This window comes from Candidozyma duobushaemuli, assembly GCF_002926085.2.
Source record: "Candidozyma duobushaemuli strain B09383 chromosome Unknown B_B09383, whole genome shotgun sequence".
NCBI classification, from domain to species: domain Eukaryota; kingdom Fungi; phylum Ascomycota; class Pichiomycetes; order Serinales; family Metschnikowiaceae; genus Candidozyma; species Candidozyma duobushaemuli.
In genome coordinates this window covers 2,073,382-2,090,913 of record NW_020289895.1, presented here as the reverse complement: position 1 = coordinate 2,090,913, position 17,532 = coordinate 2,073,382, and the positions used below count along the sequence as shown (strand labels likewise).

General features: G+C 48.2%; 7 protein-coding genes across 7 annotated transcripts; 5 read left to right on the top strand and 2 right to left on the bottom strand. All coding sequences in view use genetic code 12, as the record gives it.

The window, feature by feature from the left end:
- Positions 1–2,060: 2,060 nt before the first annotated feature.
- On the top strand, positions 2,061–3,728 carry CXQ87_002368 (uncharacterized protein; the record flags this gene model as incomplete). Its single annotated transcript, XM_025480881.1, has 1 exon — positions 2,061–3,728. The coding sequence occupies one exon, from the start codon at positions 2,061–2,063 to the stop codon at positions 3,726–3,728; it is 1,668 nt and encodes a 555-aa protein (XP_025335181.1).
- A 1,288-nt stretch (positions 3,729–5,016) lies between these two features.
- CXQ87_002367 (uncharacterized protein) lies at positions 5,017–6,882 on the top strand (the record flags this gene model as incomplete). Its single annotated transcript, XM_025480880.1, has 1 exon — positions 5,017–6,882. One exon carries the CDS (start codon positions 5,017–5,019, stop codon positions 6,880–6,882), a length of 1,866 nt encoding a protein of 621 aa, XP_025335180.1.
- Positions 6,883–8,247: 1,365 nt separating this feature from the next.
- Positions 8,248–9,128, top strand: CXQ87_002366 (uncharacterized protein; the record flags this gene model as incomplete). The annotated part of the gene is made up of 3 exons (XM_025480879.1): positions 8,248–8,398; positions 8,421–8,470; positions 8,505–9,128. The coding sequence occupies 3 exons, from the start codon at positions 8,248–8,250 to the stop codon at positions 9,126–9,128; spliced, it is 825 nt and encodes a 274-aa protein (XP_025335179.1).
- A 1,578-nt stretch (positions 9,129–10,706) lies between these two features.
- On the top strand, positions 10,707–12,092 carry CXQ87_002365 (putative protein kinase; the record flags this gene model as incomplete). Its single annotated transcript, XM_025480878.1, has 1 exon — positions 10,707–12,092. One exon carries the CDS (start codon positions 10,707–10,709, stop codon positions 12,090–12,092), a length of 1,386 nt encoding a protein of 461 aa, XP_025335178.1.
- Positions 12,093–12,141: 49 nt separating this feature from the next.
- On the bottom strand, positions 12,142–13,659 carry CXQ87_002364 (uncharacterized protein; the record flags this gene model as incomplete). The annotated part of the gene is made up of 1 exon (XM_025480877.1): positions 12,142–13,659. One exon carries the CDS (start codon positions 13,657–13,659, stop codon positions 12,142–12,144), a length of 1,518 nt encoding a protein of 505 aa, XP_025335177.1.
- Positions 13,660–14,385: 726 nt separating this feature from the next.
- Positions 14,386–15,093, top strand: CXQ87_002363 (ubiquitin-specific protease; the record flags this gene model as incomplete). The annotated part of the gene is made up of 1 exon (XM_025480876.1): positions 14,386–15,093. The coding sequence occupies one exon, from the start codon at positions 14,386–14,388 to the stop codon at positions 15,091–15,093; it is 708 nt and encodes a 235-aa protein (XP_025335176.1).
- Positions 15,094–15,153: 60 nt separating this feature from the next.
- On the bottom strand, positions 15,154–17,370 carry CXQ87_002362 (uncharacterized protein; the record flags this gene model as incomplete). The annotated part of the gene is made up of 4 exons (XM_025480875.1): positions 15,154–15,411; positions 15,459–15,991; positions 16,066–16,930; positions 16,975–17,370. The coding sequence occupies 4 exons, from the start codon at positions 17,368–17,370 to the stop codon at positions 15,154–15,156; spliced, it is 2,052 nt and encodes a 683-aa protein (XP_025335175.1).
- Between the last annotated feature and the right edge of the window lie 162 nt (positions 17,371–17,532).

The window sequence follows — 17,532 nt, the reverse complement described above, 5'->3', positions numbered from 1 at the left end:
CTTGAGAGCAACCGAGGTACAGATATCTGCACTGGAAGTTTGCCTTCATGCCGCAGAAGCTCTCTTCTGCAAGCCGCCGCCCTAGTTTCAATAAGGAATTATATTCCGGGCTCTCAGGGCCGGTTTCGGAACCACAATACATTATGCATTAGGCTGTGGTGCTGGGGAGGGTTCGCTTGGCCGAAAGCATTGGGGAAGAGTTACGAGGAATGAGTTAGATGGCACTCTTGACGTCAACTGGCATTTCATCTGTAAACCCCTTGAATTTTGACACTCTTTTCCCGCTGAACTTTTAGACCATGGCATGAGAGGTTATCAGAGCAAAAATAGGCGAGCTGCAAAGCACTCATCCTTGCCTGGCGTAGTTTCCAAGAAAGCAGTTTTTTCGATCAGGACCCCAGAGGTTATAGATCCTTGGCCTAGGGCTCAAATGGTTGCAAAAAGCAACATCGAGCTTGGCTACATGAGAGGGGAGTTATTTATTGTTTTCGACATGCCGAGGAACCGAGTGATTGTGTTGGTAGGGTTTTCAGATACCCTGCGCAAGGCGGCAAAGACGTAACAATTGTTGAGTCCTGACGAGAGTTTTTGCGATAAGCAAGCCAATGAGATTAGGTGATTGCTGATTAAGGCATGGAGGAGAGGGAGGAAGTGGCCAAAATTCCGTGGCCGTTGGGGGCGCTCGTGAGGATGAATTTTCATCAATCCTTATGCTTTCAAAGTTTTTTCAACAATTCTTGAGCAAATAAGAGAGCAGATTCGGAGTTGTTACATCACCCAGGCTTCCAAGACGAGGCTGTAGACTTTTCTCCTAAGAAAATTGATATCAAGAAACAGACCGAATGTCGTCTACGGCGTTTTGGCCAGGGTGCAACGAATCACCATCGTACCGGGACTCGGCCCGTTTCTGTTCCGTGGGAATTGGATTCAAAAACCGTCTAGCGCAAGTTTTTCCGTTTGGCGAAAAAAGTAGCACAATACGAAAAAATTCCACAAAACCATATCTCGCCTTGCTTTCACATCTACATATCGAGAGCCCTAAACGGTCTTCATGGTGCACGCACGTGCAGGCGTCTGGGAGTGCGATAAAAAAAAATTTTTTCCATCTCCTCCAACTCTTCACATATTTTACCAACTTTCGGATTACCAGCGATACCGACTGTGCCTCTGTTCGGTGGAGCACAAATGGCCGAAAGGAGAACGACCGACCAGCATTATATAATCTGGGCCGCCTGGCTGCTTTTGCAGCGTGGTTTCCCGGTTCGCGTGCTGGAAACATGCTCCCTTTGTGATGCACAAATTTCTGTGTGCTCTGTTTTGCCTTTTTTTGTAAATTACTCTCCAACGGCTCAATGGGTGCCCAGAAACGCCTAAACGCCCATTTCTTTGTTCCCGAATGAGCCGGTTTTTCGCCAAAATGGGACTGTCTTACGATCTGGGCCCATTGGCACCTGTGACGTCGTTTAACGGCCTCGTCTAAACGCTCAAACCTTAATTTTGCAGCATCTGCTCGTGTCTCAAAACTCGTACCTCGTGCTCTTAGAATTGCCTCACGTCTCGGTCCGCCGTTGCATTTTTGTGTAAAAAATCGTGTCTTACGACTACTTACTCCAGCCGCGCTGAGCACATCGGCTTAAACTCTCGAGATGATTGGTCCACAGGGTCTTGGCAGACGCGTGAGACAAATTTAGAGTGACATCTGCTCAAAAAATGGTCCTCTGTGCATTTCTGGGATGGAGGGTCTCACCCAGGAACGCTCACTTTTTTTTTTTTTTTTTTTAGGCGCACCTTTAAAAAAACCAAGCCGCGTCATTAGGCTGCCGTACTTTACCAGCCGTGCAAGGGCGCGTATTGTACCCTCTGACGCCCAATCATAGGAGATCCACCTTCATCGGCATAAACAGATCCAAACACTACTACTTGTTGTTTATTAGGGAGCCCATTCATATACCCTTTTTACGTCAGTCAACCGTCTGCGCTATCTCGAGCCCGCGTTTGCATTGCGTCTCGCGTAAGCACACTCTCAAAACTATCTTAAAAAAACACCCCAAGAACAAACCATGCCTGTTGTGAGCAACCAGCTCAGGAACTTGAAGATCTCGCCGCCATCCTTGGCCGACCAGGTCAACTCAAAGCTCAAGGCAAACGTCATTTTGGTTGCCAAGTACGACTTTGTCGCCGAGTCGGCGTCTGAGTTCTCCGTCAAGAAAGGAGACGTGCTCAAGCTTTTGGATAAACTCGCCAATGGCTGGGTTCTTGTGAAATCCGTGGAAAAAGTCACGTCCCCGGGCCTTGTCCCTTGTCTTTATGTGGATATTGCCGTGAACGACACGCTTAATCCTATCACCTTACAGTGGCTTCACGAGACTGGAACCTCCGCAACCACAGTTTTAGGAAACACAACATTTTACGATGCCGAAGTCAAGCAACTCCTCCGCAATAACGCGCCCATAACCATCAACAACCGACCATATCCACTCGCTGCCTCCATTTCCAATTTCCTCTTGTACGAAAACCGCTATTGGTACAGAGTCGACATCACCTATAGCACCCAGGAAAGGGCGTATTTGTGCCGCTACTACCAGGACTTTTACACTCTTCATGCTTCTCTTCTCGAGCATGTGGAGCAGTGGCAGCTGGCGTCCAAGGATCAGGAGCTTCCAGAGTTCTTGAAGTTGCCCAAATTGCCTGAACCCATTCCCAGCAACAAAAGAGAATCGGCAGAGCTCAGGTCCCTTCTTGTCAAGCGGTGCAAGGATCTCGACCAGTACATCAACAGTCTTATTCTGAACAAGCACTACCAGGTGCTGCCTCCGTTGCTCAGATGGCTCGATGCCAAGTACGAAAAAGCTCCTGGGTTCGTAGTGGCAGAGCAGCTCAATGAAACCAACGAGGTTATCAACGAAAAGGTGTTGCCTGGTTCCGTTGGCATCTATTCCCATCACAAGGCAGACAACGGAACCGAAAGCGAAAGGCTCCATGCTGTATTGGATAAGCGTGAGGAGGAGGACCAGGCTAAGAAATTCCCCATGACTTCACCCAACCCTAACGACCGCCTAGGTCCCAAGCAACCGGTTTCAAGAAATATCTATAATCACTACCAGCAAATTGTGGGCTACCAGGGCGACCTCCAGCGTGCCAAAACGACCCGTGATCTTCTGAGGTCAAAAACATCCAGAGAGCCCCGCCTCGGTCCTACAAGAAAAGCACCCCCTGGCGATCCCAGCCAAGTCACAAGACTGAAAACAACATGGCAGCCACAAAGAGCCGCCACGGCTCCTACAATGGTCCATACAAGCCCCCCTCCTAAGCCGATGTCGATTTCTGCTGTGAATGGGAACCCTTTTGCCAGGACAAAGTCGGTGAAAACCACCACCGGTTCCGAAACTTCCGGGCCGACTTCAGCCGACACCTCTTTTGATACGAGTCTTCTTTCTCTGCCCCCTTCTCTAAACAGCAGGTCTGTTCAGGGAACACCAGAATTGGGGCCTGGCCAGCTACGGTGCCAGATTAAGACACAAAACCAAGACAAGCTTTCTGTGAGGATAAACAAGCCCGAGGTGACGTCTCTCGCTGAGTTCAAGCGGCTCATATACCAAAAAGTGGCGTTTAATAATCTCTATATCAATTTGCCCGATTCCGATACCTACGAGGAGATGGATGCCGGGCTGACTGGTTTACTCGAACATATCCGGGCCAGCGAGAATGTTAATGTGCTTGTGACGTAATAGGCGTTTTCAGCCCGAAAAACAGTTCATGTTATGCTTTTGATGCGACGTTGTACTACCCACCAGCTGTTGAGTGGCTAAATAATTGTAATTGTAATAATCAATGTATGAACCTTTTAGTGCTTTAGTGGTGCAGAGATGAATTGCTTCTTTTTGTGTTATTGACGAATCAACCCTTATCGGATTAGATTACTCTTAATTGAGAGATACCGCCGTCTCCGTCAGTATGTAAACACCCTTGGTGTAGTAAACAATCCATAGACAGCGCAAAATAAAACGTGTTGGTCTCATTGTCATCGGGTATGGATGCTAATACGGCAATCCACCAGCCTCCGCCGTTGGCAGGGCAGGCTTAGTTTGAAAAATTCCGCATGCTATTCTTTAGGCGTGGCGTCCACAAAGCCTGTCAGAATATAAGAGGATGAGCCGCTGAGAGGTTGAGCCGCTGGGGGCTGGAGGGTATGGTCCTGCGTTGGTATTGGTTGGAGAAAAAAAAAAAAAAAAAAGTCCAGGCGCAGGTGACACTACATGATAGACGAGAGGCGTCGTATTTTGGCACTAAAGCGTCGCCGGGGTGTTCCCGTCTAGCGAGTGCATCAAAAGACATGATAAACGTTTGTGGCGAAGGGCAATTCCAAGAAAACCGCACATCTGGCGATGTAGCTGTAACGGTTAATTTGTGGTGTTATTTTCTCCAAACTCAGCACGCAGCAACCCGCAGATGGAACAACAGGCCACAGATGTGAACATTAAACGGCACTGCAGTGCACGCGTGTAGGGACAGGAAAGTCGCGCGAGGCGATGCAGTACCCTGTAGGAAGCACCGAGAGGCGCGTGCGGCGAGATGCATGTACGCATCTTCAAACAATACTTGTGTTTTGCTCTCTCTCACAACAAGCATATTCATTCCAACAGTGTATGCATATCATTCCTCCGCTCATCTCTCGGGTCCATTATAAACGTCATTCCTTATAGCGGTCTCTCGTCCGCCAGTGTTTACATATTGCCTCCTCGGCTCCAAGTTAGATAAAAGAAGAGAATTCACCCCTCCGTCTGCCCCAAGCTTTTTGCAAAGGATTCCGGACTCATCAACAATAATTACTCATTGTTTGCGTTCTGAGCTCGAAGCATCCCTCTAGTGTCATTGTTCGTGTGTTTTGGTTCTGCCCATTGAGATCTACACTCACATCCTTGTTGATAAAGTGGACTTCATTTCCTGACACTCGTTTTGCTTCCACCACATCCTCATCTTGATCGACATATTCATCACAAGTCCACTCCACAAACCATGTCCACGAGTCTCTTTGCTGCCAAGCAGTACAAGTCTTCTAGAAACTTGAAGAAACTCGCCATTTCGTCTCCCATCAACACAAAGTCTCCTACGGGATCGCTACAGCCTTCACCGCTGTTTTCACCTCTTACCAGGGACCCCGTGATTGTGTTGAGAGCCCGCTACGACTTCACGGCAGAATCGCCTGTGGAAATCAGCGTAAAGCGGAATGACTATGTCAAACTCGTCCACAGACCTGGGAACGGCTGGCTTTTGGTCAAATTCATCGACAAGACAGACAGTGGCCTTGTGCCAGCCTCATACGTTGACATTGTGGCCAACGACATCCAAAACCCCATTACACTCGAATGGCTTCTCGAGACCAAGCCGCCTTCAGAGAGAAAGAAGGAACACATCAAAAACATCCGCATCAACACGGTGCTCCAGAACAGAAAAATGCGCTACTTGTACCGGTTGGACATCACCATGAGCTCTGGCAAGCAGATTTTCCTCTGCAAGTACTACCAGGATTTCTACAATTTGCACGTTGCGCTTGTAACGTCGTTGGGTCGTTTGGTGCCGCTTCCTGTTTTCCCCAAACCAAGAGGGCTGATGGACAAGACACACCAGAAAACATCGCCCAACCAATCGGACATCAAGAACTTGCTCGAAGTGGCGGGCCAGCTCAGCAAGTACTTGAGACAGCTTTTGATTATTGAAAAAGTCCGGGCGTGTGACGAGTTCATTGAGTTCATTGACGACGAGCAGTTCAAGAGAATTGTTATTTGTCCCGGTGACGCCCCCATTGCCGACGCCAAAATCAACGACATGCTCCACAAGGACCTGGTCAATATAGTGGACTCGTTGCTGAGAGCAGACATGTCGCTCAAAAGCGTTTCTGTGGCCCAGACGCCATCTCCGGCTCAAAAGAGCCCACTAAAGCAAAAAAGGCAGTTTTCAATGTCTCCCACGGAAAGACAGATGTCGACTTCTCCTTCCATTGCAGCATTGATGCCGTCGTTTGTGTCGCCTTCCAGTATTCCCACAGTGCCTGACACTCCAGAAGCTGAAACTACCGCTACGACCGAATCGCCCATGGCTGAGTCCAAGAGCTCCCAGACACTTTCTACATTTTCACTGCTTCTTGCAGGCTACGGTGAAGACGAAGCCGGCTTGAATCTCCAGGAAACCAAAACCACCGATTCCAGCGACTCCCAGATGCACCTGAACGAAACCACCTTGCAAGACCCAATTGACCTTCCAGACGTTCGCTATAAAAATCTGGAACAAGCCAAGGACGGGGCAACTCCAGCCAGTGACGTCAGCCACGATTCCGTCAGCACCATCGGGAGCCAGGGCCTCAACAGCACACATTACCTGAGCGGAGAAGACTCGCTTATGCTGAATTCGGGCCGTCACAAGAGCCTGTCTTGCGAGCCCAAAACGCCCATTTTGGGCCTAGACCAGAGCTTTGCCAGGCACCCACCCAAGCTCTTTGGAAGCGAGGAGGATGAGCAAATCAAGCCTTTGCTGCCCAAGAAACACAAGGAAGCGTACATCTCCGCCTCGTCCTCCACCGTTACCATTACGCAAGATACAAAAGTGAAGCAGAAGCACAGCGAGTATGTTCGGATCAAGGTGACGCTATGCAACGAGGATGACGACAAGGTGGTATTGCGAGCTCGACGCAGCGACTTGCACTCGCTTCAGTCGTTGAAGCACATGGTGCTGAAGAAGATCTACGAGGATCCGGCTTTGGTCCACCACTACACACTCAGGCCTTTTGAAGAAGCGTTGGACAGGTTTGGGCTTGATGAGCACGGCATTATGGACTATGTTAGGAGCAGGCCCAAGGCCCATTTGAAGCTCCAGCGGGTCCGCTAAGCCACAAAGTATATATGGGTTGAAATAAGGATATATGAGAAAAAGACACAAGAGAGGAAGCATGGGCAACTTGAGCCGAGCGAAGCCACCATGGCAGCGAAACGAGACTCGCCAAAGCGTCCTGGCAGGCAAAAACGTCCGGTGTATGAGAGCTAGGCCCTACTGTAGGTTAGCCTGTCCCGCCTGAACGCAATCTATTGTCCTCCGGAAGAAGCACTTTGTTTGTCTGGAAGTCCCCTCAAGAAAGTTGAATGGAGGAAGCGGAGTTCGAGTTTTAGCAACACCTATCAACGGGAACACAATAAGCTACACTTCCAGAACCAGAAATCCACCAACCTTCCTTATCACAAGCACATGCAGCAGGAGAAGTGACGTAGATCCCCAGCATGGAGCATTCAACAAGGTACCCAGCGAAGCCTAGACAAAGCCCGGAATTCTATAGTAACATCGGCGATCACCACTTGCGCCTATCCGAGAGGCAAGAGAAGAAACACGCATTGATAGGAAGTTTGCTGAATGGAGGCAGATCGCGATCGGTTATAGCAATGCAGAAGCCTAAATAAGCGTTGACAGGTTGAGAGAAGCTTTTGAGTATGAGCAGATTTCAGCCACAAGCGAGCGTTATGTAAGTTTTCCCAGGGGAGCGGCGAAGAGACCATATAGAAACGATGCTAAAAAGTCCGTGTGCATCTGGGCAGTAGGAAAACCTTCTCTGCGTGGATTGAGGGCTTTTAAAGAGAGTAGTCTGTACATAATGTGGGGTGGTGCAGAGGAGCGCAAAATAACCGAACCAAGAACGCGGATCATCCCATATGATAACAGAAGAGAAGATTGGCGTGGCAGCAGCGAGAAAAAACATGTGGCAGTGTAGCAGAAGCCCTGGCAAAAAAACAAGGCCAAACAGCCGCATTCCACAAGTATGGGCCCACCACCCGCAGGGTTATGGCACTTCAGTAGGTTGATGTATGCACAGCGCGTAGAGAGACTTTTGTACGTTCGGTAATGCATAATCAGGTTCTGGACCTGCACAGGCCCACGCTCGAGCACCTTATTCGGGGTTCAGCGCCAGCGCTCCTTTACCGTACATGCGGATTGGCGAGTCACAATACCCATAAAAAAGAAAAAACAGCGAGACAAAGAACTGTTGTACTCAGTGGCTGGTCCTCTCCTGCACTGCTTTTGTGGTTCTCGGAAGCGTAACAATAGGATTGCCAACCCAGTGCTCCACTTCTTCTTTTGCAGAAGCTCCATATAACCCTCTGGTTTCCTGCCTTTTCCTCCTAACCGTTAGTGTCTATTCTGCCTGAGCCCCGGTCCGGCGCTATACCCATCGAAAAAGTCTAATCTGGCGGCTCCCAACCAAAAATGACCGTCCTCAACCTCCCCGGTGCCTTCAGCAAAAGCGACTCCGATTCGGATAGTGACAACTCGTCTCTTTTCGACTCGGCTCCTTCCAGTCCCACGTCGTCCACAGCATTGAAAGAAGAACACAAACTCAAAAAACCCCCAGCCACAAGTGCCCAACCGCTCCTGCCAAGACACCAAGGAACAATACGAATATTCGTACCAAAACACCATCGAGGCCAACGTCTCAGTACGTAACACCTCCTCTTCCCATGGAGCGGTCCAGCGAGCCTGTCAGACTGGTCAGCTTGTTGAAGCCCCAGAATCCACGTAAAAAAATCGAACAACAGCGCAGATACTCCCTCACGCTGGCAGACCTTCGACTTCCTCCTGGCAAACTCAATGCACAAAAGGAGTCCACCCGGCTCGAGTCTCGTGAACGGACCCTTTCTGCCAGAAAGCCGTCTCTGGGCCTGGTGCCTCGAGCCGCCAATTGGCAGATGCCTCCACATATCCATACCCAACGCCGGATGCATCTGAGTGCTCCTTCGAGAAGCAGCACCTTGAGAAAGTCCAAGGAAGAGCTAGATCCTGCCAATGTGCTCAAGCTCAAGATCTCGTGTCGAGAGTCGCTAGAAGAGATTGTGGCGCTCAAGCTCCGCAAGGACCGGCTCCGGAGCACCAGTGAGCTTGTGGATGTGATTTTGTTCAAGCTAGCAGGCAAGTTGCCGTGTTCGAAAGACGGGGTGAAAATCGCCCTAGTGTTCCCGGACCTGACGCTTCCGGGCGTGACTCTCAAGAGCCCTGGTGGCCGGAGCAACAATTGTGAGTGTGAAGATTTCATGATGGGATACATCCAGGCGAAGAGCAAGATCTACGTCAGGGTCTCGTCGGGAAAGTAATGTAGATAGTTAGAGATGAGGCATGACAATATAAGCAAAGGATAATTGAATTGTAGTGGAATTGATTTGGAGGATTGTTTGGTTTTTTGGTTAGCTGTTTGTTTGTTTGTGTTGTTGGTGGGTGATGATCGGAGTGTGGAATGGTTGCAACTATGCAGCTGATCGCGGTTTTTAACTTTGCTTGACAGCCTCACACAGAATGTGAAAACAAGGGAGAGGCATAGAAAATTGGTTTCAAGGGGAAATGGAGTGGGAGAGGGAGGGGTGGTTATAAGGGGGGTTGTTTCGGCGTGGAATGTTTTGAAACGGTGGATATCGGTCTGTGGGGTTGAGGTTGGTAGGCCCCTAGTGGTGACACAGGGGGACGACTTAGTTTACAGGTGTGGTCAAGTGGTGCTAGCCTGGAAACTGATAAGATGGTTTTTTTCTCTATGTAAAATTAAATAGGGTTTTCCGTTTAATCAGTTGAATTTGACAAGAAAAAAAAAAAAATGGTTCACCTGGATTGGCAACTTGGGTGCAATGTTTGAGGCATTGGCAGGTCACAATCTCATGGTTTGGGTTATTTAAACTGAAGGAAAAATATAAGGTGTAAAAGAATGTATTTTGGACGAAAATCCGACTTATCTGCTGGTGCTGTGGATTCATACTAGCTATCTATTTCATCAGCTAGTTCCCTACCACGCCTGCTCAACTGCATGGTCAAGAGGCAAACACTATTTTTGATAAAACCCTACTACTACTAATTGCTAATCTTACAAAACCAAATTCACAAGTTCGTTGGTCGACTACCTTGGCAGGCTTGTCGATCCACTACGTCACAGTGAACCAGCCTGACGTATCTGCAACGAACCATCTAAAGATCCTCCAAAGCTCCACAAAACCGCCCACAATACCCACAACAATCAACTCTTGTCTTCTGCAACGAAAGCGACGTTTCTAGAACACCCGCCTAATCCGGCATTACCGCCGCTTATCTGGAACATCGGCGGCAGCGCAAAACACGAACTACGGCAAGTTTAAGAGGTTTTCGAAACAAGGCACCGTGGGAAGAATCTTCATCATCCACAATGGCCCACAAAGAAGAGGATCGTCAATAATGGAGCAGAGAATAAACACCTGCGACCGGCATTGTAGCCCACGTTTCCTAGCGGCTATTCTATATAACAAGCTTCCACAACAAGCGGATTTTTGAGTTTCTAAAAAAAAAAAAAAAACAATCGAAGGAACAGTCTAGAGGAAAGATGTTTCGAATTCCACTGTAAAGCAGAATATGTTGGTGATACCACTACAGCTGCTGATATGGACCCTGCGCTTTCGCAGCCATCAACAGTCCAGGCTTACCATGAACGTAGAGTCGTAAAATCAGTAATAGGCAATCTTTCACTTTCGAGCTGAATAAAAAATACTGAAAATCACAAAATACTGAAAATCACAAAATAATTCAAATCACAAATATTGCATATTATTTCCCCATAAACAACCACCCCCACTCCGGTCTCAAAACACGCGAAACAATCTCAACTAGCAACTGCCCATGTTTTCCCAGCGCAGTAAAGCAGCCCTTTGAGTTCCAAGATGTCCGACATTTTCTCCATGGACGAGTACGACGTGACGCCCTTGGTGGCCGGCATGCTGCGGCTCAACTACCGTCTTTTAGACGAACCCGACGACCCAGACCCTTGTGAGCCTTCTCTGTCAACTCCTCCTCCTCAACCCATCCCTGTTGTGGTCGAATCTCCCGAGGATGCTTCCGATACCGTGCCTGATTTGCCACAGCACGGCGTTCCCATGAAGGTTCGGCGCAGAAGCAGCGTTTCTTCAGCGTACGAGGTGGAATTGGGCGAGTCCTATGTTTCTTCGTCTTTGAAAACGTCCCATGTTTCCGGGTATAGACCCAAACTCAGCGACTTTGAGCCGATTACAGTGCTTGGCCAGGGCTCCTACGGGAAAGTGCTTTTGGTCAGGGAACTGGCCACAGGTAAGCTTTTTGCTCAGAAACAGTTGCACAAGGCTTCTCTCATTATCAACGACGACGAGGTGCACCAGACAAACTACCAGCGGACGCTCAACGAGAAGTCCATTTTGGAAAAGGTGGCCCACCCTAACATTGTCAAATTGTACTATGCTTTTCAGGACCACAACAAGGTCTACTTGATCCTAGAGTATTTAGACGGCGGCGAGCTTTTCCACCATTTGGCTCAGCAGAAGTTCATGAGTGAGAAGGACGCCTCCTACTACATCGGCCAGATCGCCTTGGCCTTGCGTTACTTGCACAATTCCCTCAAGGTCATCTACCGTGACTTGAAGCCCGAGAATTGCATGCTCAACGCAGACGGAAACTTGGTACTTACCGATTTCGGTCTCTCAAAAGTGTCTTCCAGAGACGAGACGCGCCACTCCATGATTGGAACAGCCCAGTACATGGCACCAGAGGTCATATTGGGCAAGGAATACGATTTTTCCGTGGATTGGTGGTCTTTAGGCTGTGTCGCCTTCGACATGCTTACAGGCTCGCCTCCATTCACTGGTCACACAAACGAGAAGATCATGGACAAGGTGGTGCATTCGAAGAAGTACTTAAAGTTTCCATTTTACCTCTCCAGTGATGCCAAAGACCTTCTCAGGAAGCTCTTACAGCCCGACCCGGCAAAACGTCTTGACGTGGATGCCGAATTCGAAAAGTTCAAAGGTCACAGGTTCTTCAGGCATTTGGACTGGCGTGACATCGAGAAGCCCCAGGAACAGGAAACTCCAATACTCCCACCAATCATGCCCATCATCACTGACCCCATTTTGGCAGAAAACTTCGACGAGGAGTTCACAGGTATGTCCTTCACTCCACAAGACGCCAAGGGCCAATTTCTCACAGGCAAAAGTCCTTGTGACATTTTGCACGTCAACGGCTTCACGTACACGAACGAGAGCTACTTGATGACAGCATTGAGAGAAAGGGCAAATTGATAGATATATTTATTCTTTAGATGCTATAATTTAGATGCAACGGCACCATTTATGTGTATAGGTAGAACGCAACAAGGCCGGCGAAAGTGGCAGCTCTCACAGCGAAGGCCATGGGGATATTGAACTTGTAAGACATTTCACTCTGATACTTGAGGAAATTCGTGCAAAACAAGTGACTGACAAACATGCCAGCATAAGCTGCAATCAAGGCCCCTGTAGAAAGGGATGCGTAAAATGGCAATGCAAGGGTCATGGTGGACACAAACTGAGCCAAGATGAGCTCAGCAGTGTATGCAATGAAGTAGAAGATGCTGAATTGCTCCAGGGTCACGCCAAACTTCTTGAAAATGGGGTCCACCTGGTTTTGGGCATTTACCCATTCATCGTAGTTTGCATTGGAAAATTTGGCAAACTCGTAGAAGTCATGGCAGTTGTACTGGCGGGAGTAGGCGGGCTTGAACGATTGAGCTTCCAAATCGACTGTGTTGTAAAAGGGAAGCTTTTCGCTGGAAAGAAGAGAGGAAGTCTCGTGATTGTTCAAGCTGAACGTGGAGAACCTCTGCTTGATCTGCACCCGCTGAAGCCTGCGGTAAAAGGCCTGGGACTTGCGTCTCTCAAAAATTGTTATTGGAACCAACCAGCGGAACCATTTGAGGAAGCCCATCTTCGAGGACTTCAGTGAAGCCGAAGAATTGGAGCCGTGAACAGGGTAGGTGGGAAGTTGACTTGTGGATGACGAAGTACGCAACATGGGACAGCGTTGTGGACCAGGATCAGTAACAGCAGACTCAAACGAGCTGTCGGGATCAACTGAGTCCATCAGATGGTCGGCCAGGCCAACGAGGCCTTCGTAGGGGTTCTCGCCGTATTCCACTGATTCTTCGTCTGATGTCAAATGCAAGGTGTTCTTTGGCAGAACAGAGTACAAGCGGTCCATCACAGTCAGGTGTGACAGCAGCGCCGACATGATCGGCATCAGCTTGCTCAGCACAAGGGACTTGTTTTTGCTGGAAAAGGAATTTAGATTAAATGAGGGTCCAGTTTCGATGTGTGGCTCTTCGCTGGACCCAAGGGATGCCATTGAACCTCTGTGCTTGATCTTCTTAGGAGGAAGGGGAGCCAAGCGGCAGTCGTCCCAGATGGCCAAGTACCCGTAGAACTTACGATACAACAGCATCTGGTATGGCGCATTATGAAGCAACGAAAGCACCACCACAAAGCACAGAAGCACCAGGGCGACGTTCAAGGCGTGATGTAGAACCTTCGACAGGCCGCCCATACGGCTGGCAATAAATAAAATGCAAAGTTTGATGGCTTCCACAAAGAGTGGTAACCAAAATAGCCTGATGGCACCTTTGGGAGGACCCTGCGGCAAAGTGGTGCCAGGCATGATAGCGGCTTTGACAACAAAAGCCAAAGCTGGGAAGACAAGTGTCAATATTGACACAACAATGACATTTTGATGGATATCAAACTCATTAGGTAGTAGTAATAGGGTGCCACAGACGGCTAGGAAGAAAGCTAGCACCAGCGGCACCGCCACGTATAAATACGAGCCCCAAAGCATTCGAACCAGCGAAATATGAAAAAAATAGTTGTAGGGACTTGGAAAGGTGGTTTCTGTATTTCTGTGGTGGGGTGTGGTTCTTTATATGTAGATTACTAAGACGCACTGCGGGCGACCTGATAGGCTGGGAATGCGTCTCTCGGAGAATGTCAAGCAGCTTCGCGTGCAGGTCCGAGATACACTTTTCTAGATAAGTCGCTGACACAAACAGTAGGAAAGAGACGGCTAAGGAAGGTGGAGGGATGAATGGTTGAATGGGGCATGCTGGATCATGCGTTAGCAGCTCTTGGAATGAACTCACTGGGTGAAAGTGTCCATTTTTGGAAACTTCAATAAATCCATGATTCTGGCTCTGATGAGTCGCTGACCGGTGCTACCAGGTTGAAATGGTCATCTTGAGTGACCCAGCCGTTGCAGGGTCGAGATAGGTGGTCATTGGAGAATTCCACTTTCCCCGCCATTTTGTTGATGTATCAACGAAAAACGGAAGGAGGCTTCTGAAGAACGCCAGCCAACCGTGAAATTTTCTTGCAAACTGTGGGGTACGTAATCCACAGCTCTCTAGAATACTCCAAGCTAATTTTGACCTGGAAGTTGCGCTAATGTGCTGCCTAACGGCTGATGCCAGGGTTCAGCAATAGAGCCGCCGCATGACTTGTGTCATGTGACCGCCTAGACTCCATATCAAATGGCAAGAAGTTGTTCATCTCAGAACCTATCACCACCATGCCAGATTCGAAACGTGTGATTCCTCTCGAATCCAATCCTGACATCTTCAATTCCCTTGCACAGAAGATTGGGCTCACGCCCGTTCTCTTCTTCCATGATGTGTACTCAATCTCCGAACCGGACTTGGTTGCCCTCTTACCCCAGCCTGCCTTGGCTGTCATCATGTTGTTCCCGATAACCAAGAATTACGAAGATTATCGTAAACTGGAAGATGCAAAGCACAGCAATACCTCCGACCTGGTTCACTGGTTCAAGCAGACTATTGGCAATGGCTGTGGGCTCTATGCATTGCTCCACGCTATTGCCAACTTGCCCCACGACTTTATCATTGAAAATCTGGTCTTGAACAAATTGTTGCTTCTGCAGATTTCGTTCGAGCTGCTGGATGAGGAGAAAGCCAAGTTGGTGGAGGCATTGGAGCAGAACATCCAGCTCGATGATAACTATGGAGTTCAAGGCCAGACCGAGGCTCCACAAGCTGATGAATCCATTGAGTATCATTTCATAACCTTTGTCAAAGGCACTGACGGCCACTTGTATGAATTGGACGGTAGAAGAACTGGTCCAGTGGATTTGGGAGAGAGCAACGAGACCCACATCATTGTCGACCCCAAATTGGAGCAAAAAGTGAAATTCTACATGGAGAACACCGAAGAGAAGCATAGAAATAACTTTGCTTTGTTGGCTCTCGCTCCTTCCATGTAAGCAAATCAGACATCACCTCGACAGCAAGTCAAATGCCACAAAAACTTATGCCGAAATAATTTAGACCTGACCCTTGATGTCAATCCTTCTGTATTCGCCTTGCTCTAGTATGCTTAATATACGAGGCTTGGCTTGCGCAATATCAATGTCACTTCCGTTGACACAGCTTATCAAGTCATGTGCCTTGAGGAATTCGTTAATGTCAATGCCGTCCACATCCAATGCTAATTGCACTCTCAAGTATTCTAGCGAGAGTTTTTTGAATGCTTTGCTTATAGTCGAGAGGGCCATAAACCTCTGTTTGGGCATGATGTTCCGCTTTAATAGCAACAGAGCAAGTGGAACATCTTCATATGAAATTTGACGATAAAGTCTGAATATGTTGAAGTAGTCCCGCTTATAATGGCAGAAGACAAATCCAATGCAGGCTTGATCCACTTAAAAGTTTTGTAATGCTTAGAAGGGTTGGACCCAAGAAATCGAAGCCGTAGTTTATTGATTTCTGGATTGTTACCTGTGATAATCATGTACAATATCTTGTACACGACGAACTCAGCTGTCTCGTACTTGGCTCTATCCATCTCATACAATGTGAATAGCTGAGATAAGCACTGATTAAATTCACCAAGATCGTTGTTTTCAATGGCTATTCTTGCATGCGCTTGATAAACGTGGATGGTGAATTGATTTTTCCTGTGTTGGATGTTCAAATCTTGACGGATGGCCTTGAGCTGATCGTTGATGTAAACGTACAGTAGATTCTCTGAGTAGTAACGGTTCAACACAAAAGGTAGACATTTTTGAAGCACTTTTTGAGGCCTGACATTTGCAGGATTAGGTTCAGAGGTGAGTCTGAGAAAAGACTTCTCTAGCGCCTGAGAGGTGCCCACAAAGGTTGCTCCAGGTTGAAGAGGTTTTGGAATTGGAGGGGGCTTGAATCAGATCCGTTATCAGATGCAAATCTCTCCATACGCTGACGCTTTCTTTGCGATGAGTCGAATTGACCAGCCACTCGTTTGTTGAGGCCACTTTCTGGTGTTGGAGATGCATTTCGTGGCAGCGAAGGTCTCTCGATATCACTATCTGAGATATCGAAATCGACGATATGTGGAGGAATTGCTCTCTTGGAGCTCACTGCAGGAGCTGGACTGACACTTTTCTGAGGAGGTTTAGAGTCTGACTGTATTTCCAGCTGCTCTGATGGAGTCTTAGCTGGATTTGATGATTGTGTGTTCGGAGCTGATGGAGACGCTTCATGCACCAAGGGGTCTGGCTTAGCAACTGGCTCCTTGACAGGCACACCTGAGGTCTCAATCTCGAAATCGTACACCTTCGTATCTCCTTCAACCATCTCGCTGGAATTCTCTTCGTTAGTATCATTGACAATCTTAACGTCCTCCATAGCGTCATCTTTCTGATCGTCCGCTTCCAGGGCTGAACCTGTATTGGACACTTCTTCGTCGTTCTCCACGTCGCTGGGGTCTTCAATGACTTCAACACCGTCTTCTGAGTATTCAGAGTTTGCGTCAACATCGATGATCGACTCAGCATCGCCCATGTCCTCGTCGTCGTCGTCGTCATCCTCACTCAGCGAGTAGCCAGTGACAATGGGGCTGTTGCTTTCGAGTGTGACTCGATCACCTGTTTTGAACTTTTCATGGGGGTAGTATATCTTACCGTTGATACGGACCGTCTGACCCATAGCCAATTGAGCAAGATGGTTTGGCTTGAGGTCTTGGCTTGTCCCCTTGACCTTTTTCACCACCTTGATATGGCTCACGTACTGCTTGATCGGTAGCTTATTGCGGCCTGGAGATGATACCACCTTGCGCTTTCTCTTTGGGGATTCTTCGTATTTGGAGGCCCACTTTTTAGGGGCACGCTTTTTGAAGGCTTCTTCTTGATGCCTTTGGGAACGCCCTTTTTGGGTTTGGGAATTGGCTTGGAAACACCATTTTCTTTCTGCTTGGGGTTCCCCGATTTCGGAGCATTGTTCTTTTTCGGTATAGATGCCGTGGGTTTCCCATGCTGTAGAGGCCCCTTTTTCACAGGCTTGGGATTTGGAGCTTTCTTCTTTGCTTTTGAAGCTGGAGGCTTCGCCATCTTACTATTGGCAGGTTTGGGGCCTTTGACCTGCTTATTGTTGGGACCAACTTTTGGTTTTGTTTCCTTGGCAGAAGACGGTCTTGAATTAGGCACAGAGGACGATTCTTGTTTAATACGTACGGGTTTAGCTTCTTGTTTCACCAGAACCCCACCGGGTTCCTGTTTGATCATGGGATGTGGATTTGAAAAAAGTAGGTGTATATGCTCGATGATCCCTACAGTGAAGCTTGAGGTGCAGTGCTGGAGTGGCTGCAAAATACGTAGACAAGATGGTGCAAAGGTAGGTTTATGTGTGATTTTTGAAAAAAAGGGTTTGGTATAAGTCAGCTTAAT